Here is a 22,576-nt window from a genome sequence, read left to right on the forward strand (position 1 = left end):
AATACTGACTTTTTGTTTTGTTTACAAAGTGACTCTACAATTTTGAAGCTATTTTTAAAGGTTTCTACACCCATTGAAAAGTTAACCACAATATCCTCTCCACCCAATAGCCCTCAAGATAAACACCCCACAAACAGCTCACTGCTGCTTCTAGTTCTAGTGTGGCAGGTAGCACATCCATTTTTGAGATGTTATATCAACACTTTTCCTCACCTGTGAGCAGTTCCTTTAACAAAAGACTAAATAAGAGGTAGAGGCTTGCAGAGGTATATATTTTTTTTAATGTTTATTTAAATCTGACTTTAAAAAACTGATCCCCTATGAAGATGTCGGACAGTGTATGTCAGAAACTGCAGCTCTCCCTCCTCACACTCAATCTAGGTGCCTTGAGAGAAGCTAATTGGGTTTTAACATTGACCAGTGCCGTCAAGAAGTGAGGCCAAGCAGGATCTCACATTCCTACCTCATTCCCAAAGAAAACCCTGGTATGGAAAGATATCCTTTCATTTTAAAAAACCAAATCATCACAGGATGCAATAACAAACATCTCAACACTGTATGTTCTCAGCATGTTTCAATCCCATGCTTAAGAGGATCACCTGTGAACACAGAAAAAAGGTGACTCTGTGATAATTTAATTGTTGAGCTTTCTGACAAGAACTCCAACAAGGGTGAAAAAAATGAGATTATCTTTCAAAAAGTATAAATATCTTCTTGGAAGGAGGAACCCAGTTTGGTATTGTGGTGCTACATGAGAATTTCATTTGGAAGCAGCCAATGAAGAACAAATATACTCAATGATTATTTAGTAATATTACAAGTTAGAGAGTAGAGTAATTTTCTGTATTAAAGTACTTTGGTCTTTAGGTAAAATAAGATGTTCAAGAGTATCTATCAATGTTATATAATCAAGTCTTCTTGGTTTTAAATACTCTGTTTCAATTCTGGACATTTTAATTGAATAAATATGTTTATCTACTGTACTAGCTGAAAATATGATCCTCTACTGAAGTCTTAGCTTGTTAATAAAGTAAATTTGTTCAAGAACTTCACGTCTCATGGAGATGAAGTACTACTAATTATTACTTAGAAGTGAGAAATGTGTTTCTAGTTTTGTAGGTTTGTCACAGAACTGCACATTTAACATATCTATATTCTTTTCAATCATGCAGTGGATCAAAGCCTGCATTTCACCCTTGAAAATGTTTATTTACCTAACACCTGCTTTCAATGATATTTTGAAATTTAAATATTTTCTTTAAATAGACATGTACTAATCTAGGGTACATTCATGAACTAGTAAAAATGAATGAACAAATTTAAAAGGAGGTTTATGAATGCAAATTGAAACACTTTCCTAGTTATACCCACTAATGAAATCTCAACCTCGACATAAATCTGAGAAAAATCAGAAAAGCCATCCTGGAACATCCAAAAATATTTATTATGCAACTTCATTACTGCATGTCAGCAAGGCCATGAGCACCCACAGATTCACCAATTTTGGCTAAAGGAAAGTTAAATTAGGGCATAAAGTTCAGACCAATTCTCTTATGCTCTTGTAATATGGAACCTTCTACCAGCGTCACCCACAAATTTCCTGCATGCCTTTTTCTCAGCTCCTTTGGCTTTGACTCTCAGCTGCAACAACACAAAGTTTTCGATGCATCACTGCCATCTTTTGGACTTCCACTAACACTGCAATTTTCAAGCCAGGGACTGAAGTGCTGTCTGCACACAACATTTCATGCTTGCTCTTCAAGAATGTCCAGAAGCAACGTGTTTATGCTGCATTCATTATCTGTGTGATGTTCAGATACACACCTGGGTCTTATCTAATATGGGAATTTATTAAGCATTTGTCATCAAAACACAGTTCAGAAAAAATATTTTTCCTTTACTTTGGAATGTGCATCATAAACCATGAAAGTCCATATTTTAGGTGTAAGCAAAGCAAGAGTTCCTGGACATTCTGACAGTAATGGTGAAGCCTCTGCAGAGTGTTTGCTATTGGAATCATATTCCTTTCCCTTCTCTCCTCTAGCTACAAGGTCACTGCAAATAAATCCTCCCAGCTCAGACACTGCAACTTCTAATTCAGCCAAGCACTTATGCACACATATCTGTCTTTAGATCAATCCCCTGGCCTAGAGAGCTAGACATACAATCAAAGATACAGAATGCTCAGAACAAGCAGCACTGGATGGCAGCTATGGGATTGCACAGCCTAAGAACAGAAAAGATCATGGGTTTTCTCTCTTTCTCTGTGCACACTCAGCAAGTACAGAATTGCCCACTTCACCTCTGTCTGCAGGATGGCAGCTCTTTGCTCTTTAGCTGTAAGAGACTCTTTGAGAACCTCGATGTGCTGCTTGCTGTCAGAGAACTGATTGGTGAGGGTCTCCAGCTTGGTCTGCAGGGCCAGCAGCTCGGTGTCCTTGCGTGACAGCTCCTGTTTCACCTGGCCAATCTGCAACACACACAAAGGATGAGCAAAGGGAGAAATCATTTATGCCTTCCTTACAAAAACTACCATCAACCAACAGCATGATACTCTGAAATTATCCCACAGAACTATGAAGCCTTCAGTTATCTTGAGTGAAAGGCTGGCAAAAATTTGTGTCATGAGCAAAGGATACAAGGAAAAAGAGAGAGGAGCAATGTCATCAATTTTTCAAGGGAGCTTCTTTTTAATAGTGGCAGTTATTCATCTTCCAAAGGACTGACCAAACCCAGACAGGTAACAGGGACAAGGTTTTAATGAAGATGAAGCAGAACTGTAATGACAAAGGATCCCTGGTCTGTAATATCAGAGCAGATGAGACACCTGCAGGGCTCTCAGCAGCACAACATTTGCTTTGAAATGCCAAATCACTAAGTTGCCCTCCAGCTCCTCACCTATCAATCCAGCCTCATGCTTACACAGGATGGGAAGACACCTTTACTTTTCCCACTATTTACAAAATCAGCATTTTACTCTATGAAACATATACTTTAGTTTGTGGAAGCTTCTAAAAGCAGATGCAGATATTCATCAAAACAACATGAAGACTGTTTGTGGAATTGCATTTTGGTGAGAGCAATTTCCTAAATTTAATGTAGTGAATTAGATCAGTACAAAAATGCAAATTTATTTTAATGAATGTGTGCTGGATTTTTATTAAGAAAAAAACTCCCAGTAAATTTAAAAAGTTAAAAGAAAAGCAAAAAAGCCAGTTATATTATACAAACTTTTAATTTAAATGCAATAATCACTCCAGACAATTTTTCTTAAGTCTGAAAATAAATGAATAAAAGATGACAGAGAAGTTTAAATGTAGTTTTAAGCCCAAGTTTGTAACCAGCTTTCTGGTTTGCTTCCTATCTCACAGAATAGCAATATTTTACCACTACATATTATATAGTACAGGTGGATGTATTTCTAAAAACTTAACAGTCTTTGTCAACTTGAACAATTCTGTTTGCGACATTAAAAAAAAAAAATCCCTTAGCCTCAAAAGTGCATTGTCCAGTGCTTCAAAACAGAAATTAAAGGACATCACAAGATAAAAAAATTGTCCAAATTACTGTCCATGTTTGGAAACATGCCACATGAACAAAATAATAGTAAAGGTTATATTTTTTAAAGTTTTTGATTAGAATAAATGCACATACTTGTAGAAATAACTGAGGAAAAAAAAAAAGCTTGGATAAATGCACTTTTATATTGACAACACTGTTTCAATAGTGGGCAATTAAAGGAATAAAACTCTTTACCAAAGAGTGTTAAAATAGTATCAAAATAGTTAACCCAGGACTCCTGTGTTCCAGTGTGAAACTGTGGACATGAGGGAATGGGGAAGGAAAAGGACATGCATCTCAAAAAACCTCTCAAACTCATTTTATTAAATGGAACACTGAGAAGGTATATAAGAATTTACAGAGCTACTCAATAGTTTGTTGTTCACTAATTCAAACCTGCTAAGTTGTTTTTTTTCATATTTTATTAAAAGCAAATATGCCCAGAGGATGATTTTGCCACCTATTTCAATTCAGCACAGAGGTATTGATGTCAGCTGCACTATTTCTGCTGTCAGCCACCAGTTGCACAATACTGCCAGGCACAGAACAACTGTAACTGCAAAGAGCTGAATTATTTACTGGTTACCTTCTCTAGAGTATCTAAACAAAAAAGCCTCCTTAAAAAATCTCAGATGACACAAACTTTTTCAATTAGTAAGTAGATGAATCAGAGTAAAACTTTCTCAAAAAGACAGATTGTTTTTGGGCACATCTCAGAAAAGATGTTTACAGCATTTCATTAGGTGAAGATTCCCAAGCAGCACTGTGAGATCCTTTCTCCAGACAAGATTCTTGTGTCCCATTTCAGAGCTGCAAGCCCACCCTGCCAACGTGCCAGAGCTCTTTAGTAAGAATGCAGCACACACCATCCACATTTGCAAGAGAAGTGAAGACAGCATCAAGCGCTCACATCTCTCTTCTAGATGAGAAACCATATTCACTCTTCTGAGTGAAATTCCAAATTCACAGCAAAGGAATAACCTAAATTCATGCTGCTAAAATTGAGCAATCAGTTATAAAAGCGTTCAGCATCCAGATTTCATGATTTTTTTGTGAAACAATGTTAAGAGGGCTCAACACAAGTTTTCAAATTAGTTTTTTTTTCACTAGGAAAAGGAAATCTCTTTGAAAGTCTGTCCCCAAAATGGGTGCTGAATGCTTTTGAAAATCTGCTTCAGTAGAGAAGAGTAGGTTATTGCTCAAACAGCTCATACCATTAAAAAACAGCAATAAAACAAATACAGATGTTCAGCTGGAGAGTGATGTTATTTATGGACACCAAAACCATGTGAACAAAAAGGTAGCTACAAGGCTGAGCAGGCTGTTAGTTCTACTTGTTATATCAAGCCATGAAGGAGGTAAGAGAAGAAAGCCAGAAGAGCTAGCAAGCCCCAGTGAATGGCCACTGCACACAAAAGAGAGATCTTACTGCAGAGACCTCGGTCTGGAGACCAGCCACTCTTTTTTTCAGGTCCTCCCCTTGAGCCTCTTTGGCACTTAGCTCTTCCTTCAGTTGCTCTACCTGTCACGACATTATTATGCTTTTAAATATTTATTATTTGTCAGCTTCTAGTCAGCCTGTTTCAGTCCAACTGACTGAAAGTGACAAAAGGACTGAACAGAAGGATCAACACTGGTCACTCATTTTCTCTTCCATTCTTCACTAAGTCCTCTCAAAAGTTCAATGTCTGTGTAATTTCATAAAAGCTGTCTGACAAGAATTTGATTATGAAACAGAAGATATACAGTTATGGTTATGTTTACATATGTCAAGTATGTGGCACTCATCCCAAGGGTTTTGAAACTGCAGTTCATAGGGAAATTACAACAGGAAAAAGGACATACTTCAGAGAAATAATGTTAATTGTCAAGCTACAGCCACAAATTATGTATACAACACAACGCTGAAAAAATAAATGCTGTGCAATTACAGAACAAGGTAGGACAGCAAGATGTGAGGATTGGAGATGGCCATGAGTCATAAGCAAACAGATATCAAAAAGGAAGACATTTTCTGCAGGAACATAAGTGAGCAGACCAGGAGACAGAAGAGAAATCAAGCAGCTGAGCAGATCTATAGATCCACAGAGGGAGAGGACAAGGGGAAATTGAAGAGTTGCTAACAATGAAAGAAGGAAAGAAAGAAGAAAAGATGGAAGGAAGTGGTGCTATAACCTCCTCCTCCATTCCTAATTTGAACAAGGTGCCCTCTTCAGTTCCTAGAAGCAACCCAGTGGGATAAATAGCAAAAGCAAGAACAGATGTGGTTATCTTGAGGTGTTTCAGTAAACTGGTGTGAGGCAAGAGGAAGGAACCCACACTTAGTACTTGTATTTACTTTAGGGCAAGTAACACTGCTTTCTCCAAGACACTTCACCCAGCACTCTTTTTTTGACCAATAATTTCAAGTAGGACAAATGCAGTGGGTTACAATTGTTCAGAACCTAGTAGAGTAATTTTAAACCTCTGTTCCAGGGTTTGTATCCTTCTTGCAGGGAAAGCACACAAGCTAATTGAGAAAGGCTGTTCACAGTATACTTAAATTTACTGCACAAGAGGGCCTGAACCTTCACTAAAGAATGCTAGGAGCTGCTAAAAGACTGAGAAACAAAGAATGGATTGACTTTTGCCTGCAGACAATTCAAAAGCCAGTGTCCATCTTTACAAGTGAGGACCAACATCTCTCACTGCTGTATTTGTCCTGTATTGCAAACAACAGAAGAAACGTCAGCAGCACCACTGTTGCAGACTCTGCTCTCATGCTGACTGCACTGCTGGAAGGAGAGTGGAGTGGAAAGCCATTATTGTGCCAGTTCATCCTCTTCTCAACTTTTACGTAATGGAAAGGCCAAACAGTTGTACAACGGCTGCAAAAAGGAATTTCCTTTTTTCAATGAACTACCTTTGGAAAGACATCGGACCAAATGAAACCCGAACCAATAATGGATGGGTATGGGGAAGGGGAAAGGGGAAAAGAAAAGGAAAAGGAGAAAAAGGAAAAGAAAACAAGAAGGAAAGCAAGAAGGAAAGCAAGAAGGAAAGCAAGAAGGAAAGCAAGAAGGAAAGCAAGAAGGAAAACGGAAAAAGGGGGGGAAAAAAAGGGGGGAAAAAAGGGGGAAAAAAGGGGGAAAAAAGGGGAAAAGGGGAAAAAAAAAAAAAAAAAAAAGGGGGGAAAAAAAAAGGGGGGAAAAAAGGGGGGAAAAAAAGGGGGGGGAAAAAAGGGGGGAAAAAGGGGGGGAAAAAAGGGGGGAAAAAAAGGGGGGGAAAAAGGGGGGAAAAAAGGGGGGGAAAAAAGGGGGGAAAAAGAGGGGGGAAAAAAGAGGGGGGAAAAGGGGGAAAAAAGAGGGGGGAAAAAAGAGGGGGGAAAAAAGAAGGGGGGGGAAAAAAAGGGGGGAAAAAAGAGGGGGAAAAAAAAGGGGGAAAAAGAGGGGAAAAAAGAGGGGAAAAAAGAGGGAAAAAAGAGGGAAAAAAAAGAGGGAAAAAAGAGGAAAAAAAGAGGAAAAAAAGAGGAAAAAAAGAGGAAAAAAAGAGGAAAAAAAGAGGAAAAAAAGAGGAAAAAAAGAGGAAAAAAAGAGGAAAAATATCATGTGTGACAATAAAAGGAAAACCTGGGCCACTGATTTTACTGAAAAACCATTCTAATATTTTCAATTAAATTTTTCCAATTTTCAAAATATTTCAATTTTAAATTTTCTTACATATTTTCAAGTTACTTTAGTGGCTTCCTGACATGTACTAAATCCATTCTGTTTGCCAGCATTTGCCTGGGAACGCAGACCATAATTGCTAACTAAAGCATGCACATTTCTCTGCTCTGTTCCCTCAGCTCAGTTTAAGAAGGGCTGTCAGCTGTTTTCCCAGTACCTTGTTTTTCATGAATTTGGAGTGGCTCCTGTACACCTCCATTTGCTTCATCTCCTCCTCCCGCTCCTCCGTGCTCAGGGCTCCGTTGGACTTCAGCATCTGAATCTCTTCTTCCAAATCCCGGAGGCCACGCTCCATGGAAGAGATTTTTGAATCCTGAAAGTGATTAAAGGAGATGGATAAAGACACACAGTTAGGTGATTTGTTAACATATTGTTGTAGCAAAACAAAAGGAGATCCATGTCCAATAAATTACCTGCCCTTGAAATTTGCTTAGGAAGTTCTTAGAGAAATCAGCGTTCAACTCTTTACATATAAGAGCTCGGATACTCATTTTTCAATTTAGTTTTTACCTTTCAAGGAAAGCAAGAGTATAGTACAGAAAGAAAACATGGTTCAGGGCAGAAACATCACGTAGGATGAAATAAATAAATAAATGAATAAATAAAGGAACGTGAGGAAATGTTGCCTTTTCAGAGAGAAATGTAATTCTAATTGAATGGACAGCAAATTGAATGGACAGCAAAATGTGACTGCAAGAACGGTAAGAAATCGGGTTTGTGCCACTAGTTAATTTAAGTGAGGTCACAAATGGGGAACAGCAAAGCACCACAAGCAAGGAAAACATGCAACAATCCATTATTGATTGGATAAAGTAGTAAAGGATGCTGGCTCATATGTACAATGTATAAAACATTTCAGTGGGTTGAAAATAGCCATGTGGAAAAACAAAGTCAATCTATCATCATCCTCATACTTTTACAGGATGATCAGAGGTATTCATTCAGGGGACCTGGTTTACTGTTTCTTTAGAAGTCTTTTGTGTTAGAACAGCAAGAACAGATTCACACAGCACACAGAGCTCCATGTACACTCATGACCATGGATATGTATTTAGGAACTATTATCTCTTAAAGCAGTCTATTTTTTTCTTATTTCATTTCACCAAAATATTTAGTCTTTCCTGGAGAGACAGATCTGATTTGAAATTATACTTCAGACTTTCATAAACAAAACCTTTCTAACCTATTCTTTGATAAGCAAAGCACAGCTAAACAAAAAAAAAAACTTTCTAACCTATTCTTTGATAAGCAAAGCACAGCTAAACAAAAAGCTGATTTTTTTTAATATAGGTTTTCATTCATAAGATTTTATTTTTAAAGCATCATTATGAAGATCTAACTGGATTTCCTGCTTAATGTTGATACTTAAGTTAAAATGTAGAACGTGGATTTTTGCAGCAAAAAATTAGAGTTAGTAAGATGAAATGATATGTTGAAATTGACAACAGTATTTAGTTTCAGTGCTCACATCATTTCCCAGAAATATCCCTCTGTTTCTCTTTTGATAGCAAAGACACCTAATGTTACCAGATGGTCAGCTAGTTTCCATTACTATGGACCACAAAGATGACTAATAAAAGAGTGATAGGAAATGAAAGATGGGATATAAACAAGGAAAACACTGATATAGAATGGAAAAAGTTGCAGGAGAAAAAAAGGAAGGAAAATAAAATAAAAAGGAGGGATACAAAATGGGAAAGAACGGCTTGCAAAGACACTTTCCAAATTTTCAATTCCATTTGTCCAAACCCTGTCTGATGTACTTTATGAGCAATTAAATATGAAATATGATTGCATAAAGCTGTGTAAACCACACACTTGATTATGGCTCCTGAGCTCTTGGCCAATTGCCATCAGTCCATTAAATACTTACACTAATGGCTTAAGAATTCAATCACAAATTCATCTAGAAAAGTTAGGTTTATGGTGGCATACAGACATATTTCCAGCTATATGACCCATTCTTTAAGTGTGTGTCAAGTTTGCTAATACACAGAATGCAAAGCAATACTTCAAACATTGATAACATAAAAAGAAAAGAACCCACATCATAAAATCCCACAAATCTTTCATATTAACCTATCATTCCCATTCTTGTAATATAGTGAACTTTTGGTTAACTGCAAGAAATCTGTATCTGCTGCTGCAGGCAGACAGAAGACAAGTTTCTACTGTGTCTGTCTCTTCAGTGATCAATAGTAACAAATAAAATAATAATAAAACAGTATAAAAATATACTTATTTTAAATTACAAGACCGACGGAAGCAGATGGTATTTGGTAGAGTCACCTTTCAGATGAAAACCCATTTTCCAGAGAACAAATTCTCCTGCTGCCCATACACAACAAGCACCTACCTTCATCTCAATAACAGTTTGGAGAGCCTTTGTCTTGGCCGTGTCGGGAGCGTTCTCAAATCGACGATGGATTTCCTGTGCCAGCAGAAATGAAAGCAAGAGTTAGACTAATGGCAGGGCCCCAATAAAAACATAATTACTAGAAGCTTCTCTTTCTAATACACAGCATAAGTCAGTGCTGCTTTCTGGTGTTGCCAGTCCACGCATTTTATCACTTCTCGTATCGCAGAAAGGATTGCCAAAAGCTCATTCAATAGAATCCCAGGCACAGGTAAAAAGGCACAGCACAAACTGCGCCTTTGACTACCCTCTTAATCAACATAAGCTTGAAATGACAGCTGGGTCCACTACAAAGCTCCATCATCTGCCTGCTAAACTAATCTGAACTCTTGGTAGTTTCTCATGGAAGACATACACATAATGCAGTTCACTAGAGGCTTACTGAAAGCAGCAACAGTGTGGTTTCTATTTCAGCAAGTTATAAGGTGCAGCTGATGTTAACTCTTTTTCCAGCATTTTTTACCCCAGAGTGGCAACATTTAACTATAGAGGATGAAAAATCCTTCTCACAGCTGAAAATACATGACTGTACAGCACATTGCTCTAGAGGCTCAGGGGATGCAGACAGGAGGATACAAAGTCCATGTGATATTTCTGTTGATGGAAATTCACAGCAATATCATGCATCAAACTGCTTGCTAAGGGATAAAATTACAGAAAGCTGAAACAACTTGTTCTATCATATAAAGCTGGGGTTTCAAGCCGGCACATGTAAAAAGAGGAGAAACAATAGAGAAACTATTAACACTCTTTCACTCTTTGCCTTCAAACAGTATTGTCCTTACAGCACACTCTCATGTTAACTGCAGGAATGTGAATTCTGTTAGAATGTTAATCTTATACGCCAGAAAAATACTTTGGTACCCACAGAGCACAAACTGTGATGCCAGTTAATCTAACAATGAATTGTGTCATGTGCCCACACGCAGTTTATCCATCCACTCCCCTCAAACACCTGAAAGACAAATCCCAAGAACCATTCACAAATTGGTATTTTCAGCAGACACCACAAAGAGTTAAAATTTTGTATGGCAGTCATCCATGCCAACTAGCTCCAGAAGAATAATTATTTGAATGAAAAAGGCAGAGTTGCACAGTGCTTTTAAAAAATACTGAGAACACTGCTTGTAAGATTGTGAAGTTGCTACACAGCTCTGAAGTGAGAAAGATAGAAATGTGTTGTAACACGACAAGGGCCACAGGAATCTTGCCTAAGTCTGGCATAAAACCATTGGCATAAGCTGATGCCCATGAATGGAATAACAAGAGAATCCAATAGAGGTTGCTCTGGTTTTAAATATTATATTTGTGTATTTTCTGAGAAGCTATTTTTACAAGTGTGTTTGCAGTGTACATTGGTATTCTCTGAAATAAAAAAAAATCCTCCTGAAAAAATAAACTTGAAAACACCTCTAAATATATTTGTTTCTCCTAGATTCAACAGAAAAGTTGAGAGCCTCGGCTCAACTATTACTGGCACCATATAGACTAGAGCGGAGCAATACCATTATTATTCTACTTACCTGTACCTACATCCCCAAAATGGATTTACTCAAAGAAATTAAAACAAACTCTTGTGAGCTTTTAGCAACTGAGAAAACAAAGGATAAGAAGGTCAAAAATTGACATGCCGTAAACCTATTTTGGACACTGAATTATTTTTATTTTAGTAGTTAGGTAATTTCCACTTGTGCAGAGGCACTGTTTTGACCTGAGAATATAAAACCAGCTACTGCTATGGAAATGGGCTAGGTGGAATACACAGTAGGAGAACTGCATGTCTGTAAAGGGATGCAGTGTCTGCTTTCACCATTGCTCAGTGTTTTCCCAAAGAGAAAATTCTTCTAAGCTCCTTCTTGAGAAATGCCTGTATCTCCTCTATGTGAAGTGATGCTCTGCGCTTCAGCAAAGGAAATGTCCTACTTCTATTGGCTTGAGTAATTCCACTGTGATTTGGATGACATAACCTGCTGAAAAATAACACCTCCCAGCCTCTGACTGCACAGGAAGGGCTTAATTTTGGCAACATGCCTGTGATCCTGAAGAGCCTGAAAAAAAAAAAAGCTACAAGGCAGACGGAGCCTCTCTGGAACACAGACTGAAGGAAAGCAGTGCACACATCCCCTTCTTAATTAGGAAATACAGGCTGCATCCATGTGGCAGAATGGAAAAATACTAATCTATCATATCTCTGATGTGTTCAGATTCTGCTGTGGACACACCCCCCACAGATGGATGAAAATAAAGATTTGAACCTGTGAAACAAGATTTTGCACAATAGTTAAAAACACGGGGCCATGCACAAATATCAGGATCAGAAAAAGAGAAACCCAGTCCTTCATTCCTTTCAAGTTTTCCATTTTGATAAAGTAATACAGGACTTTTCCTTTACTTCAACACATTAAGAACTTTCTTATGCAACTGCTATTGTTTCCTAACAGGTTAGTAAAATTTAGCATCACTGCACCTTTGAGTGTACATTAAGTTACTATAACAGAGGGTGGCTCATATAAACCATGTTATGTTTTTATTGCTTTCATATGTTCAATAACTCCTTCATTTAAAAGTAAGAGCAAAAAGGAAAAACAAAATTATGGAGCAAATTAATTGCAACCCTAAAGTACATTCACAGGCAACAAAATTCCAATTCAATAACTAGAAACTGAAGGCTAGAAATAGTCAGAAATTTTAAACAAGGTGGGCACCTTCTCCAGAGTTGGGGTTTATATTTCATCTTAATTTTCAATTAAGAATATCCATCTTCCTTTTCAAGAAAATCTACCACAGAAAAAGATATGAACTGAAGGTGTGTATCATAATTACATCTGCCAAGTAGTCCTGCAATGAGGAACAATACTCTAATTTTCTGGTCAGCATAATTACATAGAACAGCTGATCAAACACACTGAATATGTAAAGAATAGCTGTGATAAAGTGATTTGAACACACCATAAATAGTTACAAAGTCCATGGGGTTTTTTTGAAAATAATTTAAAATTAGAGAATATAGTTTAGAATTGAAGGAGTCCTTCATACTGAGCAATGTTATCCCTGTAAATTATACACAAGTGCATAACAATGAGGGCTGAATTTAATCCAAACCTTTTCCTCCTTCACAACCTGGCCAATATTATTCCCTCAGTTGCTCCTGTGTCTGATTTTGCATGGGGTTTAGAACAAATGTGAAGGTGCACTCCCAAGCAATCCTGTTTTTATAGTGGGGGAGACTATATACTTAAAAATACAATAACTTATCTCTCAGTAGCCACAAGACAAGCAGTTTCCAAAGCCATAGAAGACATGCATTCCATCTCCTGCCAAACTTGCATCATCAGGCAGCACATTCCACACAGAGAGTAACAAAAACATGCCATTTCCTACATTAATTTTTTTTAAAATCACTAAAAAATATTATGTGTAATTAAAAGCATAGTCATGGTTCTGTATTTTTAAAATCTTAACCGTGCTATTCATATCTTTGAGTAATCAATTATGATGATCTGTGCTGGATCTTTGCATCATTCATTGGACTGGAGAGTTTTGACTAAAAACTGCCTTTATTCTCCAGCCTTATCCTCCAGACCTCACTAAATGAATGTTATATCTTTTGTACTTAAAGTTTAGTCTCCCAGATGGCTTTTCTGCCTACCTAGATTTTAGCAACCTAGTTCTAATTAATTACAATAAAATGCAAATGTTACAATAAAAGGAGCATCCATCAGCTCAGTATTAATGATCGTTGTTAATTAAAAAAATGATTTAGTAGCTGTAGAAGATAAAATAGGTCTTCAGTTGTGTAGAAGGACAAATCATACCTGACTAACCTGATTTTCTTCTACCTGCCTGCGTGACTAAGTGGGGGACAATGGGTGTTCCGTGTCCAAAGATGCCTGGAGACAAATCTGTGAGCCACAGGCTGGTTAAGTGGTTAACAAAGCAGGTGGCAAATGAGCTGGGCTGTCAGGCTCCAAGCCTGGTGCTGATGAGCACTGAGGGGTCCAGTGGGCAGCAGCTTCCCCTGACAACCCTCAGTGCCTCCATGATCTGAACAATGGGACAGGCAGCACTCCCGGCAGCTTACAGATCTATGGAATTTGGGGAAGACATGAACTGGATCAAGCTATGTGGCCTTGATGTGGAAAAACCCCCCAACCAGCCCAACTGCACCCTGGGCTGAGTGAGAGTGAGCAAGAGGGCAGAAGCAGGAGGGGGGAAGCAGGAGCTCCCTGTGTGCAGCCCTTGTGGACCACTGTGCCAAATTTTGGCCTCCCCAGTACAAGAAAGGCACTGAAAATCTAAACAGAGTCTGACAGACACACGATGCAAGGGGAGTGAGTGAGTGAGTGAGTGAGTGAGTGAGTGAAAAGTGTTTGTTCAGCTGAAAAGAAAAGGCTTGGGGAGAAACCTGATGCCTGCTAGAACCAATTGGAGGCTGTAGAGATGATGGAAACAAAAGTCTTTTCAGAAGTGGAAGGATGATAGTCAACAGGAAGAATTTCCAGCACTGAAAATTTAGACCTGCTAACATGAAAAAGATTTTACCAGGAGAACAACCAAATGCTGGAGCAGGTGCCCAGAGAGGCTGTGGAATCCCCCGCCGCTTGAAATTGCTGGTTTGAGCAGAAGGTTGCATGAAATAACCTGTGGGAGAGCCCTTTAATCTGCATGACTCATTTATATAAATATCTTTACTACCTGGTGCCAGAAGGTGACTGGATAGTACCACAATTGTTTAGTTTCAGGATTTTTTACGCTTTTTTTTCAAAAAATGCTCCATACCAGTAATTTTAATTTCTACTTCAGCAAGACGTAAAAATGAACTGAAAAAAGAACATATAAGAGTCCTGTAGAATTTATTTCATTGCTATTAGAGTTTTTGCTACTAAAATTATATAGTTATACACGTCTGGAAGCAGTAATCATGGCAGTTCCTTCGGAAATTATTCCTGCATTTTTCCACTTGTCATTTCCTGCATTTGCAAACCCAATCAACATAATTCCCTGAAAAAAACAAAGTGACTGTATTCATAAAGAACGTAACTTTGAAAGATGTGCTGGCAATTGCACACACACTGATCATGGAGGGTGCCAGTTGCTTTGAAGCTCAGCTACCCCTGGCTAAAGAAACTCATCTCTCTTTTGCAATTGTATTAATCCATTGAGACGATTATTTCTAAATCCAATTAAAACCTCAGATATTAGGACACTTAAGTTTGTTAACTAAGGCATCACCTAAAGTGAAAATTAAAGCACAGCCTCCTGCTCATCTCAGCATTTCAATCAGCAGGAAACAAAGGTAAAATCCCTCAAAACTTTGGAATTAGAGTAAAAGCAAGGTAAGATGAGAACTAATTCAAACCATCCAATTAGTTGTAAGTAGCAAGGCATTGTGTTGAAATCTGACTACAGAAGTGTGAATTCAAAAGCTGAAGAAAAGTCAATTAAAAATTAAAGTCTTAATCTTGTAGAACTTCGTTTACATGTGTGCTATTAATAATTTTTTCTCTTTCCTCTTATTTAAGGTGCAAAAGCACTCATTTTGTACTTAAATTAGCTTCCAACTTGTTCATGGTATTTTTAGGTTTTTGTCCTTCCAGTACAAAGTTTGACATTTGTGGAAAAAAATTTCCAGAAATCCCACTTTACTGAAGAAAAGTGCAGGATAATGTGACCATCTCCAAGGAAAGCATAGCTAAGAGATAATTTGTAAACAAAGCAAAGCATGTAACATGTATTGACAAAGAAACTCTTCTAATATAACAAAACATCAAAAGATATTGAAGTTTAAGCATTTTAAACCCTTAATCCCCAGACAGATTTATGCATTGTTTCACATAGGATTTTTTAAAATCCTATCTGAAAGGTATGGACGTGCTGAAATGAAATAGTAAGAAATCCTCCTGTATGTTGAAGAATAGCCCATTCACAGAGAAAAAAATTGTTTTGAAATAAGTACAATAATTAAATAATTTACCCCCCCATGCTAGAAAAAGCATATGAAGAAACCTACTGAAATTTTATTAATTATTTCACTTTGATGAGACCACAATTATAATAAAGAAAAAAACATCCTGACAGATGACTGGAGTTCTGCTTTTTTTCCATTTACTTAATACTCACACATTATATAACTACTGTACAAAAATCAGAAATTTGCCATGCTAGAATAAGGTGTTTCAGATTTTTTTTTGTCATCTGCAAAAACAGGAAACAAATATTCTTTTCCAACCTAATTTTTCAACTTTTGAAGAATTATGAAGCTACCAACCTCTGCACTGAGGAAATCTGAAAGTAATTTCATATATGTTTGAATATTTTTAATTATCATTCTCACCTAAAGTGACGTATAGAGTATTCCAAACTAAAATGGTATTTTAAAAAAATTTAAATACATAAAAAATACATTATGCATGCATTCAAGTTGCAATAGCCAGTTTTCTCAAATTTTGACCTATAAAACCTCTGTATGTTTTAAAACTACCTGCAGACCAGGCAAGCAAGTCTAATAAAGACATAATTATTTAAATTATCTTGATGGAAATCACTTCTCCCCTTGCCATTTGCTTCTAAAAGGTCAAAAGCATGAAGCAGAAATAAAAAAAGCAGAAACTTCATTTTTTACCTCATCAGAAAGATATGATGGTAGTAAGAGTTCCAGTTACTGAAATATCTACTCCTGCAAAACAAAACTTCTCTCCTGAAGTATCTTATTTATGTTGCAAAATCTTGGCATGGGACAAAAGTGTTCTTTGAGTTAACTCTAATTGCTCCAATTAAAATTTCTAAATCCTCCTCTGAGCCTGGAGCAGAAAATGGTAAGAATTTTAACACACCCATGGAAAAATAATTTGTTTGCAAAACTTGTCTCAGCTCATTAAAATCCAGTCAGACAAGGGAACCAGCCTCTCTGTGCTGGGCACAGCTCAGCAGGGCTCTGATGGGACACATCCCTCCTTTCTCACTGAGCTCCTTGCTGCTGCTCTCTGGCCAACACAGGATCAAGTTTGGCTAATCTGAGTTTAAATACCTGTGAGACAGGCTGGTGTGCTGTGCCAGAGCTCTGCCCATGGGAGACAGAGCAAGGAGTGGTCCCAGACACTGAGTGCTGATTCCTGGGACAGAGTGGGCAGCTTCACTCCAAACTGCCACAAAGAGAGGTCAGTCCTTGCAATCAGGCCATCCTAGGTGACTGTGATGCAGTTCACAAACAGCACTTTGTGGGGTTGCCATTTCAACAAACACAAAAAAAAGGAAAGAAATAATAGCTTTTTCTGCCACAGCCTCTTTCCTTAAGCTCGTTGTGGCTGAGTGCCCTCATGAACCACCCATTTCAGTGCCTGTTTTACACACAAAACCTCCTTTATTTGTTAAGCACTCCATCCCTAACTCCTTCATTCAGTTTTTCACTCAGCTGGAATAAAAATCCATCTTGTCTGAATGGGCCCAATTATTTAAAAAAAATAAATAATAAATTACAGTCAAAACTGTAGTTTACTACCAAACAGTTTCTGGACACAAAGTATAAAGCTCCTGTCAGTTCTTCCCTCATTCCACACCACTGTAACATGCAAGCCTTGACCCTTGAACTGCCTTCTGAAGAAAAAAACCTTCAGGATAAACAACCTTTTTTCTGTTTCCACATAAATGGTTGTAGTCAGCTATCTATACTTACAGTCCTTGTTGGACTGTCCTTACAAATCTGAGTCTGCCCATAGTACTCCAAGTGTTTGGAACACCAGGTGTGGATGCAGTCACATCATATTTTGCTCTGATATCTGGGCTATTTATTTGTGTAACTGAGAAAAATTCATTTCTAACCAGTGCATCTAGCACTCTGGGGAGTGGGGAGCAAGGGAGGCTATCAAAAAGAACACAGCAAGCTTGGTTATCTCTGGAGCTATGGACCACCACTGATAATTCTGTAACAGGCAAGTGTGGAGCATAGAGGCAGCTTGCGAGCTATTCTGGAAGCTGCAGTCCAGCTGCTGGATTTCATCAAGTATGTCTTCCTGGTATGAAAATAATTTTGTTTTTGAAAGTTAAGTCTAGAATACCAACAACAATAATTGTCACAAAGACTGAAGAAGGGGTATTCAAAATAGCAGCTATCTTTTAACAAGCTATGAAGCTTAAGCTTGTTTTCCAGCATAGAGGAATGTGATACAGCCACACTGCTATCTGCTGAAGTCAGGGCATTCTGATGTTCAATGAGATAGTTAATTATTTGTGTTAATGAGAGAATGCCCTATGTATCAGTTGCTGAATACATCCTATGCTGGATATAGTAACTTTCCCATGGACTTAGATGAATAATTTCTTGAGATCCTCAGAAGTCAGGGCAATTGGGAAAAGCCCAAGAGAATCAAATTGCTTATAGAGATACTTCTCAGCAGCTGCTGGAGAATCCATTTTATAATCTGGATTTGGGAGACTGAGACAGTGTCCTGGGAGGTGATCAAAAATATCTGATGCCTTTTATATGAGGAAAAATTAAGCAGCACTGGATTTTTCAGACTAGAAAATGGGATAAATCAGAATGGATATAACAATCTAAAATGGTGAGTGGCACACAGTTATAATCTTATCAGAACCCCAACTTTGACCTCTCTTAGAATTTATTTTCCTTAGGAAATTCATGCAATCTTTAGTACAATAATAGCAAAAGCTGAAGAAATCAATTAATTCTCAAGATTTAATTTTCAAGGTCATGCTGCTGGCCACTGTAACTGCACTGCCTGCCTGAAAAACTGTCTGATGACCTTGAGTCTCAACATCACACTTTGAATTACATGTAGGTTTCAAAGTTGGAAAACTGAGGGATACCTTTTTGCTTCAAGATGTAGATCTTTATTATTATTTCCACAAATATTCTATCAGAAATCTAACACCCTTGCAGAGTCAGAAACAGTACTGGTGGATTCTGACATCTCAGAACTTTTGCTAAGATGGTCAAGACTGCTATTAAAATTTTCTACTGTGTTAGGACAGGAAATATAAACTGACCTTCCACACTCTTAAGAATCCCTTTGAGATACTAAAGCTTCCTTTAACAGCAGTATTTAAAGAAGAGTTTAGCATGCCTTTCCAGATACTGAGAATGCTAGATATAGAACCATCAAGAAAGTAGATTCATTTCTTCAAAGCAGCTCAAAAATTCCATTATTAGTATCTAGAGCAGCAAAGGGCTAAAATAACCTACAACTACGGAAAAACAGATAGACATAACAGGTCAGCTGAGGAGGGTGATGCAGACACACCTAACAGGTGACACACCCAAGAGAGACAATTTCCACGTGTGAAACATGGACAGCAGCTGTGAACCACATCCTGCAGTCAGCTGCAAGTTCCTCTGATTTGCTCCAGCCTGCCAGAACCCCAGGCATGAGACTTGAGTTTGATGCAGGTAAGTCTGAGGTCACTTAGCTCAGCCTTGCTCAGAGCTCAAGGACAAACAGGTACAAACAGAACCGTTCCTGTTGTCCCCCAGTTCCATAAGGAGGTAAAATGGCACCACATTTTTGAGGCTACAAGGGTGCTCAGCTTCACAGCTGGATGCCACATCATATCCATGGTTTGAGCTACAAATTAGATTATGCACGGCTTACACTTCTCAATGAATCAGGGCCAGGCAAGCAGCAAGGAGTAATTAATTCTAAAACATTTGATAAATCACATTTGCCCTTTCAAGTCAGTAGGTCATCTCTACCTCCTCTAGGAAGTCTTTTACCATAAAGACTAGCATTTAAATGACTGATTATTTCCAAATATGTATGAATGGAACAAGAATTCTTATCTTGCAATATCTACTCATCTGCAGCAGGAATGAACGCAACCGCATTCCTCCAAAATTGCACAGCTCCTGCCAGCTTTTCATTTATGTTGCTGGACTTAGAGCAGAAACAAATGGAAGCCATTTGAGGCTCTTCCTGAAATAGTTACAAGAATTGGAACAGAATTATCATTGGTTGCTAAATAAAGGAAAAACTGTAGTGCAGAAACTCTGGAATCATATTATCTTCACTCCAGACACTCAAGAGATTACTGCTCTAAAAAAATAAATCTGGCCTAAATCTGGCTCAGAAATGCAATGGGCTCCAGCTTTCTTATATAAATGCTTATAAGAGCACAAGCACTATGGGTCAGGCCCTGGAAACATAGGAATAAGAGGTATTAAGAGGTATTTATGTGCTGCATACACCCATCTCAAAAAACTCTTCCAGGCCTTGCTTTCTTGACTTCTTAGAGAGGGGTCTTAAATCTTGTATACCCACAGAGCTTCCCAAAAAATGCTGAACCGTGAGATAGATACCAATGTGCAGAACAGGTCATTAGAGTCATAAACGTGGTAGACATGGATAGCTAAGAATTCATGCCTTCAGTCGACAGATGTAAAATAATCTTCACACAGAATCTTAGCACTACTGAATCCATGTATACACATATTTATCTGTGCATCTACACAATCCATGCTGAATTACCAGGCTTTTAGAAGTTAATATTCGATTACTTTAGGAGGCTGGTTGACAACAGGAAAACGCATTTAATAATATCAAGAAACGTAACGACATCGGCTACACAATAACTCATTTTCTTTCATTTATTTTCCTTTGTTTTACTAAAATATTTGCATTCTATATGGACTATATTTTGTTATAATTAGTTTAAAATTATTAATAGTAAAGAATATCTGCCACTGTACTCTTTTAGGGTACACTACTGACATAACAATAGTTTTTCTGTTTTCAGAAGGATGGTGAGAAGGCATTACACCTATGTGTGCAGCAGTGTCCCTTTAAGAAATCTCTTTTTTGGCTGTGCATCCAGGGCAGCTAATAGTTTTATCAAATACCCTTCACAGCAAGATGACTGTTTCCATGGAAACTGTTGAGCAATCATCCACTACTCTTGCAAAGATTTCTCTCTCTGCTCTCACCTAAATACAGGTAGCTACTTTCTCTCCAACAACAATAGAAGAAAATAATTCATAACTCATTTTACAGGCTCTGGGACAATTTACCTCCAGAGTTTCCTATGGAGCCTACAGGGAAAGTGGGGCCCACAGCACAAAACCCCAAAAGGTACGTGCAGGGAAGCCATAAAGAAGTTTTAAAATGTGCACAAATCAAATGTAATGTAAAATACAGTTTATGGAGAGGATGGAAGATTCTTTCCTTACAACTGTGAAATGGATAGGAGACAGGAGTTTATGACTGTAGATGAGTTTGATCACTCACCTCTCTCAGCATGTTGTTTTCTTTCTCCTTCTGTTCAAGAAGGCTTTCCAAGTGGTGCACGTGCATCTCTGCCTCAGCCAACCGTCGTGTCCGCTCGTGGTCTTCCTCAGTGGCTTTTGCTGACAGACCTTTACTCTGCAGCATCTCCAGCAGCTTTTTGATGGACTCATCACGTGCATTCAGGGTCTGTTTCTGTGTCTCAATACGCAGTTCCATCTCCTCCAGGGTTTTCCGTAGCAGGAAGAGCTCCTTGGCCTGGCGCTCGTGCTCCGCGTGCAGCCGCTGGAAGTTCTCCTCTGTCAGCTCTGCTACCAAGGGTTCGCTGGTCCTGCTGCTGCTGTCCTGCTGGAACAACTGGTTCAGGTCCCTCTGGATCCTCAGCTCATCTTGGAGAGCCTGGATAGTCATCTGCATATGCTGAAAGAACAAACAAACGAAATCAGAGGATTCCCTCCACTGGAGAAATAAAGAAAACAGTATGAGCCACATCAGACCTCCTGAGCCACCAACCAAGAGGAAACCACAGTGCCAAGAGACCAACAATGAGTTTTTTAAAGCAGAATTGAGGTGGAACTGTGTTATACTACAGAAAGTTCAAGTTCCTCCTTCTATGCTTGGCAGAGGTTGCTTAACACTTAGAAGACTCTTGCTTGAGTGACTCTTCCACTTGCATCAACTTCAGACAATGCCTGTTTCAAACAGGAAAATGTCAGCAGCTTCCAGCAACGTGTGTCATTACCCTTCCAAATGTTCACCTCCCCTATGGAACAATTATGCAGAAAAAGACCCAGAACTACTACAGGATTACTATCTTGGCAAAGCAGAGGGGCACAGTGCTATTAGAATTTTCATATTACCCACAAAATCTAATCACCTGTGAAGGCTCCCAAGCTCTTCAGCAGTAACTCTACACATAACACAGATTTCCCATTTGACTCAGAGAAGAAACTTCAACTTGTAATGAAGAAACACAACTATAGAAAGCTGGATAAATGCTGCATAGAGAAAAGGGCCACATAACAAAATTTAATGCATGAGGATTTTAGCACACAAGTTACCACCTCACAAACAGGAATATGAAGTCAATCAAATGATCAGCAGTAATTTGTTGTTGTGCAAGACAATAAATCCTGTCTCAATGACTGAATACAGAGGGTTAATGTAATGGGACAATACAGGAGAAGCACAGTTTGCCCACAAAAACGTCCTCATTTGTATTTTGATAAATATATTTTTTTCTTCTCTGCAAGACAGAAGCATCAAACCAATAACAGAGAAGTACAAACACTGCACAAAGATTTGATTACCAGAAATGAGATGCACACTGAGTGATACATCTCCCTTAAGTGAGGCAGACATGCTTACAATGCAGTCTGAGTGTGAATAAGTCGGATGCACTGATCCCTGGGGTCTACATTTCTATTATAAAAACCAGTGTCTGATATACATCTATTTCCAGTACTCACTAGGCTAAAGTACTAGAATAAGTTAGATTCCATGATCTAGCTTGATGCAGACACACAGTGGTGAGGTCTAAAATGTAAGGATGTGCAAAATTAATGCTTTCTATAAATCCAAGTACTTCATTTTACTCAAGTATTTGTAAAAGGAGAAACTAAGAAGATCTGGGTTTAAGCATTACTCCAAGAATATGTTTA

General features: G+C 38.2%; 1 protein-coding gene across 10 annotated transcripts in view; it reads right to left on the minus strand.

Moving 5' to 3' along the window:
* Positions 1-22,576, minus strand: part of ERC1 (ELKS/RAB6-interacting/CAST family member 1) — a 277,525-nt gene that overhangs the window by 196,129 nt on the left and 58,820 nt on the right. For 6 of the 10 annotated variants that reach the window (XM_030959954.1, XM_030959957.1, XM_030959950.1 and 3 more), the window contains exons 3-7: positions 20,919-21,335; positions 9,625-9,699; positions 7,426-7,581; positions 5,000-5,083; positions 2,303-2,470 (exon numbers count right to left, since the gene is read on the minus strand). In XM_030959954.1, the coding sequence (XP_030815814.1) occupies positions 2,303-2,470; positions 5,000-5,083; positions 7,426-7,581; positions 9,625-9,699; positions 20,919-21,335 (900 nt within the window). The remainder of the gene's footprint in view (positions 1-2,302; positions 2,471-4,999; positions 5,084-7,425; positions 7,582-9,624; positions 9,700-20,918; positions 21,336-22,576) is intronic. The other 4 variants (XM_030959956.1, XM_030959958.1, XM_030959955.1 and 1 more) reach the window with 1 other exon arrangement.

Source organism: Camarhynchus parvulus, chromosome 1A, assembly GCF_901933205.1.
Source record: "Camarhynchus parvulus chromosome 1A, STF_HiC, whole genome shotgun sequence".
In the NCBI taxonomy this organism is placed as follows: Eukaryota; Metazoa; Chordata; class Aves; order Passeriformes; family Thraupidae; genus Camarhynchus; species Camarhynchus parvulus.